We start from the raw sequence: 13,444 nt of genomic DNA on the forward strand, positions 1-13,444 counted from the left end.
GAGTCCTGTCCATTTGCACCCACAACTTGACCCTGCCAAGCCCTCCCCCCCACCCCAATCCTGTGAAAATTTGACTGTTATTGTTTTAAAGTCTTTAATCTCTATTGTAGGCAACATTTCACTAGTCTGCTGTGTTTGGTACTCCTGATGCAGCCACCTCTGCATTGATGAGGCTCAACGAAGACTGGGGGACCGCTTTGTCAAGCACCTTCACTCTATCCACAAAAAGCAAGGTCTCCCAGTAGCCAACTATTTTAATTCCTATCCCCATTCACATTTTGGCATGTTAGTCCATAGCCGCCTCTTCTGCCACGGTGAGGCCACTCTCCGGTTGGAGGACCAATACCTCATATTCCGTCTAGGTAGCCTCCAACCTGATGGCATGAACATCGATTTCTTGAATATTGATTTCTTTTCTCCCCTCCTCCTTCCCTCCTCAATTCCCCACTTTGGCCTCTTTCCTCCTCTCCTCACCTAGCTATCACTGCCCCCAGTGACATTCCCACCCCCCTTTCTTCCATGGCTTGCTCTCCTCTCCAATCGGATTAATTCTTCAGACCTTTACCTTTTCCATTTTAGCGTCTCCCAGCTTCTCACTTCATTTCCCCACCCCACCCACCTAATCTCACCTATCACCTTCTAGCTTGTACTACTTCCTCGTCCCCACCTTCTTATTCTGGCATCTTCCCCTCTTTCTAGTCCTGATGAAGGGTTTGGGCTGTTGTTGACTGTTTATTCCTCTCCACAGATGTTGCCTGGCCTGCTGAGTTCCTGCACTATTTTATGTGTGTTGATGTGGATTTCCAGCATCTGCGGTCTCTTGTTTTAAATCTGTTTCCTTTCATGGTACATGGGTTGGACTGGGAGTGGGGTGGGGGTGGGGGGCTCCGTCCCATCTCTACCTCTGTGGAAGTAAAGGAACATTGGCATCGCTTGTTAAAGTTGCACAAATGTTTCATTTTAGTTGAGATACCTTGAACATGTAATTGATAGCAACCCTAGGGAGCACAATATTCTTATAATCGTTTTGATTTTTTGTCTGTCTTTGTTCCACTTAAGAGCAGTACACGTGTGGGGCCTGTGGGATTCAGTTCCAGTTTTACAACAACCTAATTGAGCACATGAACTCCCATGCAGGTATGCTTAATTTCTTTCCTTGACTATTACATTAGTTCCTTTCACATAAAATCCACATTACCATAAATAAGTTCCAGATTCCATTTACTGTAAACAAAAGTTGTTGTACTGAGTATTAATGGATTTTCCAGAATGTGAAGTGGAATGTCAATGAACCGAGGGATCTCAGGAGTCCGGGTCCATAGTACATATGTTGAATAGTACAGCACAGAAACAGACCCCTTAGGCTCATTTCATGGTGAGTGTAATGTCTATGTACCGAGGGATCTCGAGTCCAGGTCCATTCATACGCACAGGAACAGACCTTGTTGGCCCACTTCATGCACACTGAAATTGATGCCTTTATATTCATTCTGTTGGTCTGTGTTTAGCCCAAATGCCTTTCCTATATTCAGCAAATGCATTTGAAACATTGTCATTGTATCTGTCTCCACTACCCCCTGTGGCAACTCAATACACGTAACCACCACCTCTGTGTGGGTAAAACCAGCCCCTCAGATCTGCTTTAAAAATCTCCCATCCTGTCTTAAACCTGCACCCTCGTGTTCTAGACTTCCCTGTGCCATGGGGGGAAAGGCCATGGCATACAAGACCATAAGACATAGGAATAGAAGTAGGCCATTCAGCCCATCGAGTCAGATCTGTCATTTCAACCTGGCTGAACGCAGATCCCATTCGATCCCATATGCCTCTCACCATATCCCATTATGCCCCAGCCAGTCAGGGATCTGTCAACTTCCACTCTAAATATACCCACAGACCTGGCCTCAACCACTGTGGCAGAGCATTCCACAGATTCACCATTCTTCAGCTTAAAAAAAAATTTCTCTCTACTTCTGTTTTATAAGGTTGCCCCTCAATTTTCAGGCTGTACCTCTAGTCCTTTCAACATTTGTTTGGTTTCAATGAGATCCCCACGCAGTTTTCCAAATTCCAGTGAGTACAAGCACTAAAGTTGCCAGACGCTCCTCATGTTTACCCCTTCATTCCCAGAATCATCCTCGTGAACCTCCTCTGGACTCTCCAATGACGATATATCCTTTCTGAGATATATATGGGGTCCAAAACTGTTGACAATACTCCCAAGTGTGGCCTCACCAATGTCTTATAAAACTTCAGCATTATCTCCTTGTTTTTGTATTCTATTCCGCTTGAAATACATGCCAGCATTGTACTTGCCACCTTTATCACAGACTCAACATGTGAATTATCTTCTGGGAGTCTTAAACGAGGTCTCCTAAGTTCCTTTTCACCTCTGATGTTTGAATTTTCTCCCCATTTAGATAATAGACTACATTATTGTTCCTTCTACCAAAATGCATTATCATACATTTCCCAACACTATTCCATCTGCCACTTTTTTGCCCATTCTTCCATTTTGTCTAAGTCCTGCTGTAATCACATTGCTTCCTTAGCAAGACCAACCCCTATCTTCATATCATCCGCAGACTTTGCCACAAAGCCATCAATTCAACTATCTAAATTATTGATAAACAATGTGAAAAGTAGCAGTTCCGATACTGACCCCTGAGGAACACCACTAGTCACCGGCAGCCAACCAGAAAAGGCCCTCTTTATTCCCACTCACTGCCTCCTGCCTGTCAGCCAGTCCTCTATCCATGCCAGTATCTTTCCTGTAACACCATAGGATTTTATCTTGTTAAGCAGCCTCATGTATGGCACCTTATCAAATGTCTTCTGAAAATCCAAGTAAATGACATCCACTGCCTCTCCTTGTCCACCCTGCTTGTTACTTCTTCGAAGAACTATAACAGATTTGTCAGGCAAGATTTCCCTTCACAGAAACCATGCTGACTTTGACTTATTTTATCATTAGTCTCCAAGTACCCTGAAACCTCATCCTTAATAATAGACTCCAGAACTTTCCCAGCCACTGAGGTAAGGCTAACTGGCCTATGGTTTCCTTTCTTTTGTCTTCCTCCCTTCTTAGAGTGGTATGACATTTGCAATTTTTTCCAGTCCTCTAGGGCCATGCCAGAATCAAGTGATTCTTGAAAGATCAGGACCAATGCATCTGTTATCTCTTCAGCACCCTCGCTCAGGACTCCGGGATGTAGTCCATCTGGCCTAAGTGACTTAAACACCTGAAGACCTTTGAATTTGCCTAGCACTTTTTCCCTTTGTAGTAGCAATGGCACTCACTCCTGCTCCCTGACACTCACAGACCTCTGGCACACTGCTAGTGTCTTCCCCAGTAAAGACTGAAGCAAAGTACCTATCAAGTTCATCTGCCATTTCTTTGTTCCCCATTACTACCTCACCAGCATCATTTTCCAGTGGTCCAATATTAACTCTCACCTCCCTTTTACTCTTTATATAACAGAAAACACTTTTAGTTATCGTGCTTTATATTGGCTAGTTTGCCCTTGTATTCCACCTTTCCACTTGTAGCTTTTTAGTTGACTTTTGAATTTTTTTAAACTTTGCAATCTTCCAATTTCCCACTCACTTTTACCTCCTTATGTGCCCTTTCTTTGGCTGTTTTGCAGTCCTTAACTTCCCTGGTCAGCCACGGTTGTTTACCCCTGCCATTTGAGAACCACCTCCTGTGAGACATACCTATTCCTTGTGAACTAGTTCCAGAAACTTCACCTCTGTTCTGCCGTCATCTCTGCTGGTATCCCGCTCCAATCCACCTGGGCAAGCTCCTCTCTCATGCCTCTGTAATTCCCTTTATTTCATTGCGATACTGATACATGTGACTTATGCTTCTCCCTCTCACATTGCAGTATAAATTCTATCATATTATGATCACTGCCATCTAAGGGTTCCTTTGTATTAAGCTGACTAATAAAACCGGGTTTATTACACAACACCCAATCTAAGATAGCCTTTCCCCAAGTAGGCTCAAGCACAAGCTGCTCTTAAAAAGGCATCTTGTAGCCATTCAGAAAATTTCCCCTCTTGTAATCCGACATCAACCTGATTTTCCCAATCCCCTTGCATATTGGAGTCCCCGCATCTTGGCTACTATTTGGAGGCCCATATATGATTCCCATAATGTTTTTTTTTTTACCCTTGTAGTTTCTTAACTCTACCCATAAAGATTCAACTTTCTCTGTCCCTCTGTCACCTCTTTCTAAAGATGTAATTCCATCTTTTACCAGCAGAACCACACCACCTCCTATGCCTTCCTGTCTGTCCTTTTGATACAAAGTATATCCTTTGACGGTAAGCTCCCAACTATGGCCTTCTTTCAGCCACGACTCAGTGATGCAGACCAATCTAATTGTGCCACTAGTTTGTCCACCTTATACATGCATTTAAATACCACACCTTCAGTCCTGCATTCTTCACCCTTATGAACTTCGCTTCTGGTACAACGTAACTCTTTGCTCTGTCTGTAGTTGTACCCAATCATTGGCTTGTCCTTCCTTGCATTCACATTACTACATCCTCAGCTCTATCACACCAGTTCTCGTGCCCCTGCCATATTAATTTAAATCACTCCCAACAGCTCTAGCAAACCTGCCCACAAGGATGTTGGTCCCCTTCGGATTTATATACAACCCGCCCTTTTTGTACAGGTCACCCCTGCCTCAGAAAGGGTCCCCATTATCCAGAAATCTGAATAAATTCTTCAGCCATGCATTTATCTGCCACCTCATTCATCTGCCACCTCATTCTATTCCTATCCTCACTGTTGCATGGCACAGGCAGCAATCCTAAGATTACTACGCTTGAAGACCTGCTTCTCAGCTTCCTTCCTAACTTACTGTATTTTGTTTTCAGGGCCTCATCCCTTTTCTGTCTGTGTCATTGGTACCAATATGGCACAATTTCTGGCTGCCTCTATTCATTTCATAGAATGCTAATGGCATGCTGGCCTTCATAACAAGGGGAATTGAGTACAAGAACAAAGAGGTCCTTCTGCAGCTGTACACAGCCCTGGTGAGACCACACCTGGAGTATTGTGTGCAGTTTTGGTCTCCAAATTTGAGGAAGGACATTCTTGCTATTGAGGGAGTGTAGGCAGCGTAGGTTCACAAGGTTAATTCCCGGGATGGTGGGACTGTCATATGTTGAAAGATTGGAGCGACTGGGCTTGTATACTCTGGAAATTAGAAGGATGAGAGGGGATCTGATTGAAACATATAGGATTATTAAGGGATTGGACACGTTGGAGGCAGGAAGCATGTTCCTGCTGATGGGTAAGTCCAGAACCAGAGGCCACAGTTTAAGAATAAGGGGTTGGTTATTCAGAACGGAGTTGAGGAAAAACTTTTTCACCCTGAGAGTGGTGGATCTGTGGAATGCTCTGCTCCAGAAGGCTGTGGAGGCCAAGTCTCTGGATGCTTTCAAGAAAGAGATGGATAGAGCTTTTAAAGATAGCGGAATCAAAGGTTATGGGGATAAGGCCGGAACTGGATACTGATTGTGGATGATCAGCCATGATCACTGTGAATGGCGGTGCTGGCTCGAAGGGCTGAATGGCCTACTCCTGCACCTATTGCTTATTGTCTGTACCCATAACATCACTCCTCAGTCTTGTGCTGTCCAGTGAGAATAAACGCCCTATTCGTTCTGTCCTCCATTCCAGGCAGAACTACACATTCTAATGTTATCAATCTCCTCTCCACCCCCCCACCCCACTCCCCCCACAAGGTGTGGCAACCAGAGCTGTACATAACTTGGAAGTGCGGTCAAACCTACGTTTTGTACATATGTGTTTTATAAATGAAGCCCCAACTCTTGAACAGCCTTCCTCGGTATAATTAAAGCAGAGGTTGAAAGGTTCTTAATTAAGGTGTCAAAGGTGATGGGGAGGAGGAAGAGAATGGGCTTGAGAGTGATAATAAATCAGCCTTGATGGAATAATGAAGCAGACTCAATGGGCTGAATGGCCTAATTCTGTTCCTGTTTCTTATGGAACTGTGAATACATGGAAAATAAAAGCCATTGTCTTCTCCTATCATTTTGGATCTCCCCCTCCCCTCCAACTTTCAAATCCCTTACTCACTCTTCCTTCAGTTAGTCCTGACGAAGGGTCTCGGCCTGAAACGTCGACTGTACCTCTTCCTAGAGATGCTGCCTGGCCTGCTGCGTTCACCAGCAACTTTGATGTGTATTGCTTGAATTTCCAGCATCTGCAGAATTCCTGTTGTTTGAGCCATTGTTTAGAGCTTGATTAAAATAGGCATCAGTGCTAATCTAGCCAAGACTAACAGCATTCCCCTGAATTAATATTTTACAGAATTGTATAATTTTGGACTTTTCAATGGCAGTCTTTTCATTTGATCTGGTCATAATTTTATTTATTCTCAAGTTGTAGATTTCACTGGCAAGCCTATAAATGGCAGGTGTCTTTCTCACTAAATGGGATATTAAGACAATTCACAGGCACTTCTGAATTAACCCCATTCCATTAACACTCAGGAAAATCTGGTAAAAGTCTTGAAAGATGGTAATGAAGTGGATAGAATTGTACAACCTTCTGTGGTGTGCTCATTCTTTCTGAGCGATTTTTCAGTATGGTGGCCATAGATCAGAAAAGGTGGAGATGAAGATTAGCTTTGTACTTTGAAACATGCAGTAACATCAACAATCAACACATTACGAGGATGTGCTACTGCAGACTTAGTATGCCCACAATTTACTAACCCCATCCTGTAGTTCCTTGGAATGTGGCAGCAAACCAGAGCAACGGAAAGAAACTCACATGGTCACAGTGGAAATGTACAATCTCCTTGGTCAGCAACCTGAACTGAACACAGATCACTGGCTCTGTAAAGCGTTGTGCTGGCCTCTTCACTACCATGCCTCTCGTGGTAGATGGTGCCAAAGGCCAGCATGGTCAGACCCCTTCAGGGAAGGAATTGCTTTATTCTGGCTCCGTAGTCGCCGCAACCTGGTGCACGAGGAATTTGAACTAAACTGTGAGACCACTAAGGTTGTCATGGTAACATAGCAGTTAGTGCAACACTATTACAACTCGGGGCGTCAGAGTTCAGAATTCAATCCCGCCACCCTCTAAGAGGTCTTTACGGACTCCCGATGAAATGGGTGGGTTTCCTCCCATAGTCCAAAGAACTACCAGTTAGTAGTCATTGTAAATTTTGATTGGGGTTAGTCCGTAGTTTCTGTTCTGTACTTCTAAAGAAATGAATGTTATTGTGCCTGATCTGACTTTCCTTACAGCTGATAATGAAAACAGCTTAACAATTAAACAAGCGCAGTCACCGCGTACAACTGCAACCACTGCTGCTACTGCCACCACGTCTGCTGTCCCCATCGCTGCTACAGCTGCATCTCCAGACAAGAGGAATACCCACCGGCAGACCAACTGCACCAATGACAGTGAGTACTGTACTCACAGCTGTACCAGAGACAGTCATGTATGCTGTACATACTAACTCCATACACTACTGTAGGACAGGTTTCCAGCTATTAACACTCATCAGCATAAACACCGGGAGTGCTGGCTTGGCATAGTGCATGTGCAAAGGGAAAGTGGAATTTTCATAGCAACCACCAGGTGGAGCCACTTTCTTATAGCAGTGTTGGGAAGGTAAATGAGTCTCACCCAGCATTCACAACGTACCCTAACCAATGGATGAATTCTACTGTCATTTCCTGTACATGAGAGTAAAGGAAATTGTTCTCTGGATCCGATATGGCACAAAAAGAAACACAATAATAAAAAAACATAAAAATACATAAGATAGCTTACTTACATTGGTTGTATGTCTGTAAAGTGGCACTGGGAGCAGAAGTGTCTACGCAAGATGATTAACAGAAAATGATAAAGCTGTGGTGGTTGAGGTTGTGGAAGGGTGGGTTAGTGGGTGGATGTGTTGATCAGTCTTGCTGCTTAGGGAAATTAACTGTTTTTGAGTTTGGTGGTCCTGGCGTGAATGCTATGTAGCCTCCTCCCTGATGAGAGTGGGACATAGTCCATGAGCAAGGTGGGTGGGATCCTTCATGTGTTACTGGCACCATTCCACTTGATAGCAGGTAGGCTGGTGCTAGTGATGCATTAGACAGTTTTGACTAATTGTTGTAAGGCAGAGGTTAGCGGCATTTATCACACATACATTGAAACATACAGTGTAGTGCATATTTGCATCGAGGATGTGCTGGGGGCAGCCTGTAAGTGTCACCATGCTTCTGGCACCAAGATAGCATGCCTACAACTTCCTAGCCCATACGTCTTTGGAATGCGGGAGAAAACTAGAGCACCTGGAAGAACCCCACATAGTCACGAGGAGAACATACAAACTCCTTACAGGCATTGAACCTCGATCTTACAGCTAGAAGCTGTAAAGCATTACCGCTATGCTCCTGTGCTCCACGACAGAGAGAAATAAAAATAAGGCTGATTTTTATGGGGGAAAATTAATTTATGGGACTGATTGATGTGCATTTCGTTACTAAAATCATTCTGTCTTAATTTATTTCACTACTGTGAAAGTCCATGTAATTTTATAGTCCTTTGTTTCACAAGGCTTAAACCAACAGAAGTAGCAGTTCAAACAAAAATACTCATTGGAATTTTGCCAGGTTCTCTTTTCACAGAGTTAAACTGTTGATAATGAAAATTTAAACCCAGTGGCCATTTTGTTAGGTGCACCTGTATATCTGTTCATTAATGTAAATATCAGGAACTCAATACATAAAAGGATGCAAATATGGTCCAGGATCAATTATTCAGACCAAGAAATGTGATCTAAGTGACTTTAACTGTAGAATGATTGTTGGTGCCAGGGGTGGGGGAGGTGCAAGTATCTCAGAAACTGCTGGTCTGGTATTTTCATATACAACAGTCTCGAGTTTGTAGAGAATGGTACAAAACAAAAAAGATCATCCAGTGAGCGGCAGGTCTGTGGGTAAAAATGCCTTGTTAATGAGAGAAGTCACAGGAGAATAGGCAGGCTGGGTTCAAGCTGACAGGAAGGCAACAGTAACTCAAGCAAGTGTTACAACAGTAGTCTGCAGAAGAGCATCTCTGAATGCACAGCACATCGAATCTTAAAATGGCTACAGCAGCAGAACACCACACCAGGTTCCACTTCTCTACTTAATAAAGTGGCCACTGACTCTATTAAGTTTAACTATATCAATTATTCATACTACTTAAGCATTACTTAGATTATAATGTTACCATTTTGGTGGGCAGAATTATTTTTCTAATATTTATTTCTTTCATTTGCAGTGAATAGCTCGGCACTTGATAAAGAACGCCAACACGTTGCTGAGAAGCTACTCAGGGTGATGTGCGCTGATCTGAAGGCACTGGCTGTGATCAATGGAAAAGACTTTGTCAAACTTGCTCAGACACTTGTAGACATTGGTGCACGTTATGGATCCTTTCCTGTAGCTGACGTTCTTGGAGATATGAATACACTTGCTCTGAAACATCTACCCAGAATGTACAATCAGGTGAAGGTCAAAGTGACATGTGCACTCGGAAGTAATGCTTGCTGGGGAATTGGGGTCACCTGCCATTGTCAGAATGTGGGGTCAGAGTCGTTCTACATTCTAACAGCACATCAGGTGGAAGGGTTACAGATGAAACGGTATGTGCTGGGCATTAAAGAGGTTGATGGGAAAGAAACCGGTGACCAGGTTCACCAGTGGGTGTTGAATGTCCTTTCTGAATTTGTAATGTCAGAGATGAGAACGATTTATGTCACGGATAGCAAAGTCAGTTCTGCTGCTTTGTTGAAAGCTGGGATATGTCTGCGGTGTTCAGCCTGTGCATTGAACTCCATGGTAAGGAGTGTACTTAACGAAAGAACATTGCAGGCACAAAACATGCCAGAGGTTACTGAACTTGTGAGTAACTGCATCCAGATAATGAGTTCACTGGAACAAGGTACTGTCACTCCAGAGTTATCCAGCCTTCTTGAAGGACATCAAGCTCCATGTTGTTGGAATTCCGTTGCAGACTCTCTCCTCCTTGTACACGAGAAATATGAACAGTTACGAGAATTAATCAGCGGCAGGAAGGAACTCAAACACTTCCAAAATTGCAATAAAAGTTTGTTGAACAATCTTGCAGCTATTTTGGCTCCAGTGAAGCAGGCTGTAATCGAACTAAGTTGTGAAAACAAACCAACTCTGCAGCTCGTGCTCCCGACCTACATCAGACTGGAGAAACTCTTCACATCCAAAGCTAACGATGCAGGCAACGTGAGCAAACTCTGCCATCTCTTTCTGGAGTCCCTGAAAGAAAACTTCAAAATGGAGAACGCTCACAAAGTAGCAATGGTGCTTGACCCCCACTCGAAGCACTTGCGGTCAGTGCCGCACTACCAGCAAGAGGAAGTCATCAGTCGAGTGTGTGAAATGATTTCGGATATGGGACAGTCCTGTGAAGACGTTGTTGAATTCCAGCCAGCGAGGAAGAGAGTGCGTGGGATGAGTGAAAACACAAAAACTCCTGCAAACAAAGAGGCGAATCAGGATGAACGAAAGGAGGAAGTGTTTCAGTATCTAAAGGAGCCGGTGCCCAATAAATCCACAGATCTGTTTGGTTACTGGTCAAATGCCACTCAGAAGCACCCAAAGTTAGCCAAACTTGCCTTTTGGCTTTTGGCTGTGCCAGCGGTTGGTGCAAGAAGTAGCTGTCTGAATAACTTTGAGACATTTTCAGGAAAGCAGAAGAGACAGCTGACACCAGAGGTGATGAACAAGCTAATGTTTCTGAAGTCAAACTTGCAGTAACTCCCTGCCTTGTCTGACACATTGGTGCTCTAAAGCAGAACTTAACCCAGGTGGTGAAGTCCGTTTTATTACATAACCTTTCTTACTGTGATCATTTTGTCTTTATTTCTGTGATCTACGTTGTACTTGTTGAGACATTCTGGGTGAGCTGCCCCTAAAGGCTCACTGGGTTAGTCCGGTGAGTGACTGGGAAATCCACCCCAGGTTTGATCCCTGATCTGTACCGAGGAAATTACAGGAGGGGACGGGTATCAATGGACTGTTTCTGGGCCGTGCTATTATTAACCTAAATAAATAGTTAGTGTTGTTCATCGAACATGTTGCCTGGACCAAGGATGTGGCCAATGTCGGTTGCACAGTTTGCAACAAATTACATTTTAGTTGAAGTCACCATATCAGGACGGGGACTGGGGCATGCACTAAGCTCTGGAATCAATCTGTAACCATTTTATTGTGCTTCCAGCAGCCACCAAGGTCAAATCTACACACCCCCTAATCTCTCTGCTACTGGCCTGTCTGTGTACCAAATACGCAAAGAATAAAATAGTTTGTCTAAACTGTTATGAAGACAGCAGTCAATGGGAGATGAGATCGATTCCCAGCCAAAGTTCGAGTCCTTCACAGTTTTACACTTTGCCTGTGTTTCTCTAGCTTTGTACTGAGAACCTCCTTTAACATGAGCAATTGTCTACAATTGCAGTGTTGTGGATGGTGCTTTTATATATCACCTTGTCAAAATTAATGGAACTATTATCTTCTGAGATGTCTGCTATTTCAAAAGTGGTTATCTGATAGTCATTTATGTTATAAAATGTCATGTCTGAATACAAAGTTCCCAGATGATGAAATTTGATGTCCAAATTGATGTGGAACTTGATGAGAGTTTGATATTAAATATTTATCAGTTCAGCTAAAGGTATGTTTGACTTTCAGATAGCTGCTATGTCAATGTATGGAGCAAAGATTACCTAATTACCCCTCCTTTTGAGACATACAAGGGGTGTTGAACTTTGTCTTAACTGGGTTTATTTTCAGCTAAGGAAGTCGTACACTAAAATTAAATACAGAGGATTCCAGTTAATTGGGACACATCAGGACCAGTACATATCGACTCAATAAAGCAGCTGCCCAAATAACCGAAGTTTCATGGAAATCAAAGTACATTTATCAAAGTATGTATGCAGCATACAGCCCTGAGATTTGTCTTCCTGCAGGCAGTCATGAAACAGAGAAACACCACCGAATCTGTTCAAAGAAAACATCCAATACCCAAACAACAGGAATTCTGCAGATGCTGGAAATTCAAGCAACACACATCAAAGTTGCTGGTGAACGCAGCAGGCCAGGCAGCATCTCTAGGAAGAGGTACAGTCGACGTTTCAGGCTGAGACCCTTTGTCAGGACTAACTGAAGGAAGAGTGAGTAAGGGATTTGAAAGTTGGAGGGGGAGATCCAAAATGATAGGAGAAGACAGGAGGGGGAGGGATGGAGCCAAGAGCTGGACAGGTGATAGGCAAAAGGGGATACGAGAGGATCATGGGACAGGAGGTCCGGGAAGAAAGACGGCGGGGGGGACCCAGAGGATGGGCAAGAGGTATATTCAGAGGGACAGAGGGAGAAAAAGGAGAGTGAGAGAAAGAATGTGTGCATAAAAATAAGTAACAGATGGGGTACGAGGGGGAGGTGGGGCCCAGCGGAAGTTTGAGAAGTCGATGTTCATGCCATCAGGTTGGAGGCTACCCAGACAGAATATAAGGTGTTGTTCCTCCAACCTGAGTGTGGCTTCATCTTTACAGTAGAGGAGGCCGTGGATAGACATGTCAGAATGGGAATGGGATGTGGAATTAAAATTTGTGGCCACTGGGAGTTCTTGCTTTCTCTAGCGGACAGAGCGTAGATGTTCAGCAAAGCGGTCTTCCAGTCTGCGTCAGGTCTCGCCAATATATAAAGGGCCACATCGGGAGCACCAGACGCAGTAAATCACCCCAGTTGACTCACAGGTAAAGTGTCGCCTCACCTGGAAGGACTGTTTGGGGCCCTGAATGGTGGTAAGGGAGGAAGTGTAAGGGCATGTGTAGCACTTGTTCCGCTTACACGGATAAGTGCCAGGAGGGAGATCAGTGGGGAGGGATGGGGAGGAATGGAGGAGGGAGTTGTGTAGGGAGCGATCCCAGCGGAATGCAGAGAGAGGGAGGGAGGGAAAGATGTGCTTAGTGGTGGGATCCCGTTGGAGGTGGCGGAAGTTACCAATACCCAATGTGCCTGGGGGAAAAAAATCACGCTGTACAGTCCTTGAAATAGCATAGGAGTGTTCAGTTCAGTTTAGCGCTGCTGTTCTTTGATTGCAGGCTGCAAAGCCAGTCCACCACGATCAAAATAGCAATAAAAAAAGAGAAACCAGAATCAGATATAACATGAAGTGCAGAGTTCTCTAAAAACGAGTCCAATCCACAAACCTTGCCCAGGACCCAGGACTACTGCACCCTCCTCCATTAGCAGCGATAAGAGGGAGACGGGTCAAATGCAGACAGGCGCCGCTGAAAGCCTTCTGCTGTCATCCTGGTTGATTTCAATCTTGCTCAATGCTTTCGTCAGTGAGAAAGCTGATCATGGATTCGCG

The 13,444-nt window shown here is 44.1% G+C and overlaps 1 protein-coding gene across 14 annotated transcripts in view; it reads left to right on the forward strand.

The window, feature by feature from the left end:
- The window catches only part of znf618 (zinc finger protein 618), an 86,590-nt gene extending 74,857 nt beyond the window's left edge, over window positions 1–11,733 (forward strand). For all 14 annotated transcript variants that reach the window (XM_072240254.1, XM_072240251.1, XM_072240245.1 and 11 more), the window contains 3 exons: window positions 1,060–1,137; window positions 7,297–7,455; window positions 9,311–11,733. In XM_072240254.1, the coding sequence (XP_072096355.1) occupies window positions 1,060–1,137; window positions 7,297–7,455; window positions 9,311–10,824 (1,751 nt within the window). In that variant the 3' untranslated portion in view covers window positions 10,825–11,733. The remainder of the gene's footprint in view (window positions 1–1,059; window positions 1,138–7,296; window positions 7,456–9,310) is intronic.
- Window positions 11,734–13,444: the final 1,711 nt, after the last annotated feature.

This window comes from Mobula birostris, chromosome 22, assembly GCF_030028105.1.
Source record: "Mobula birostris isolate sMobBir1 chromosome 22, sMobBir1.hap1, whole genome shotgun sequence".
Lineage (NCBI taxonomy): Eukaryota > Metazoa > Chordata > Chondrichthyes > Myliobatiformes > Myliobatidae > Mobula > Mobula birostris.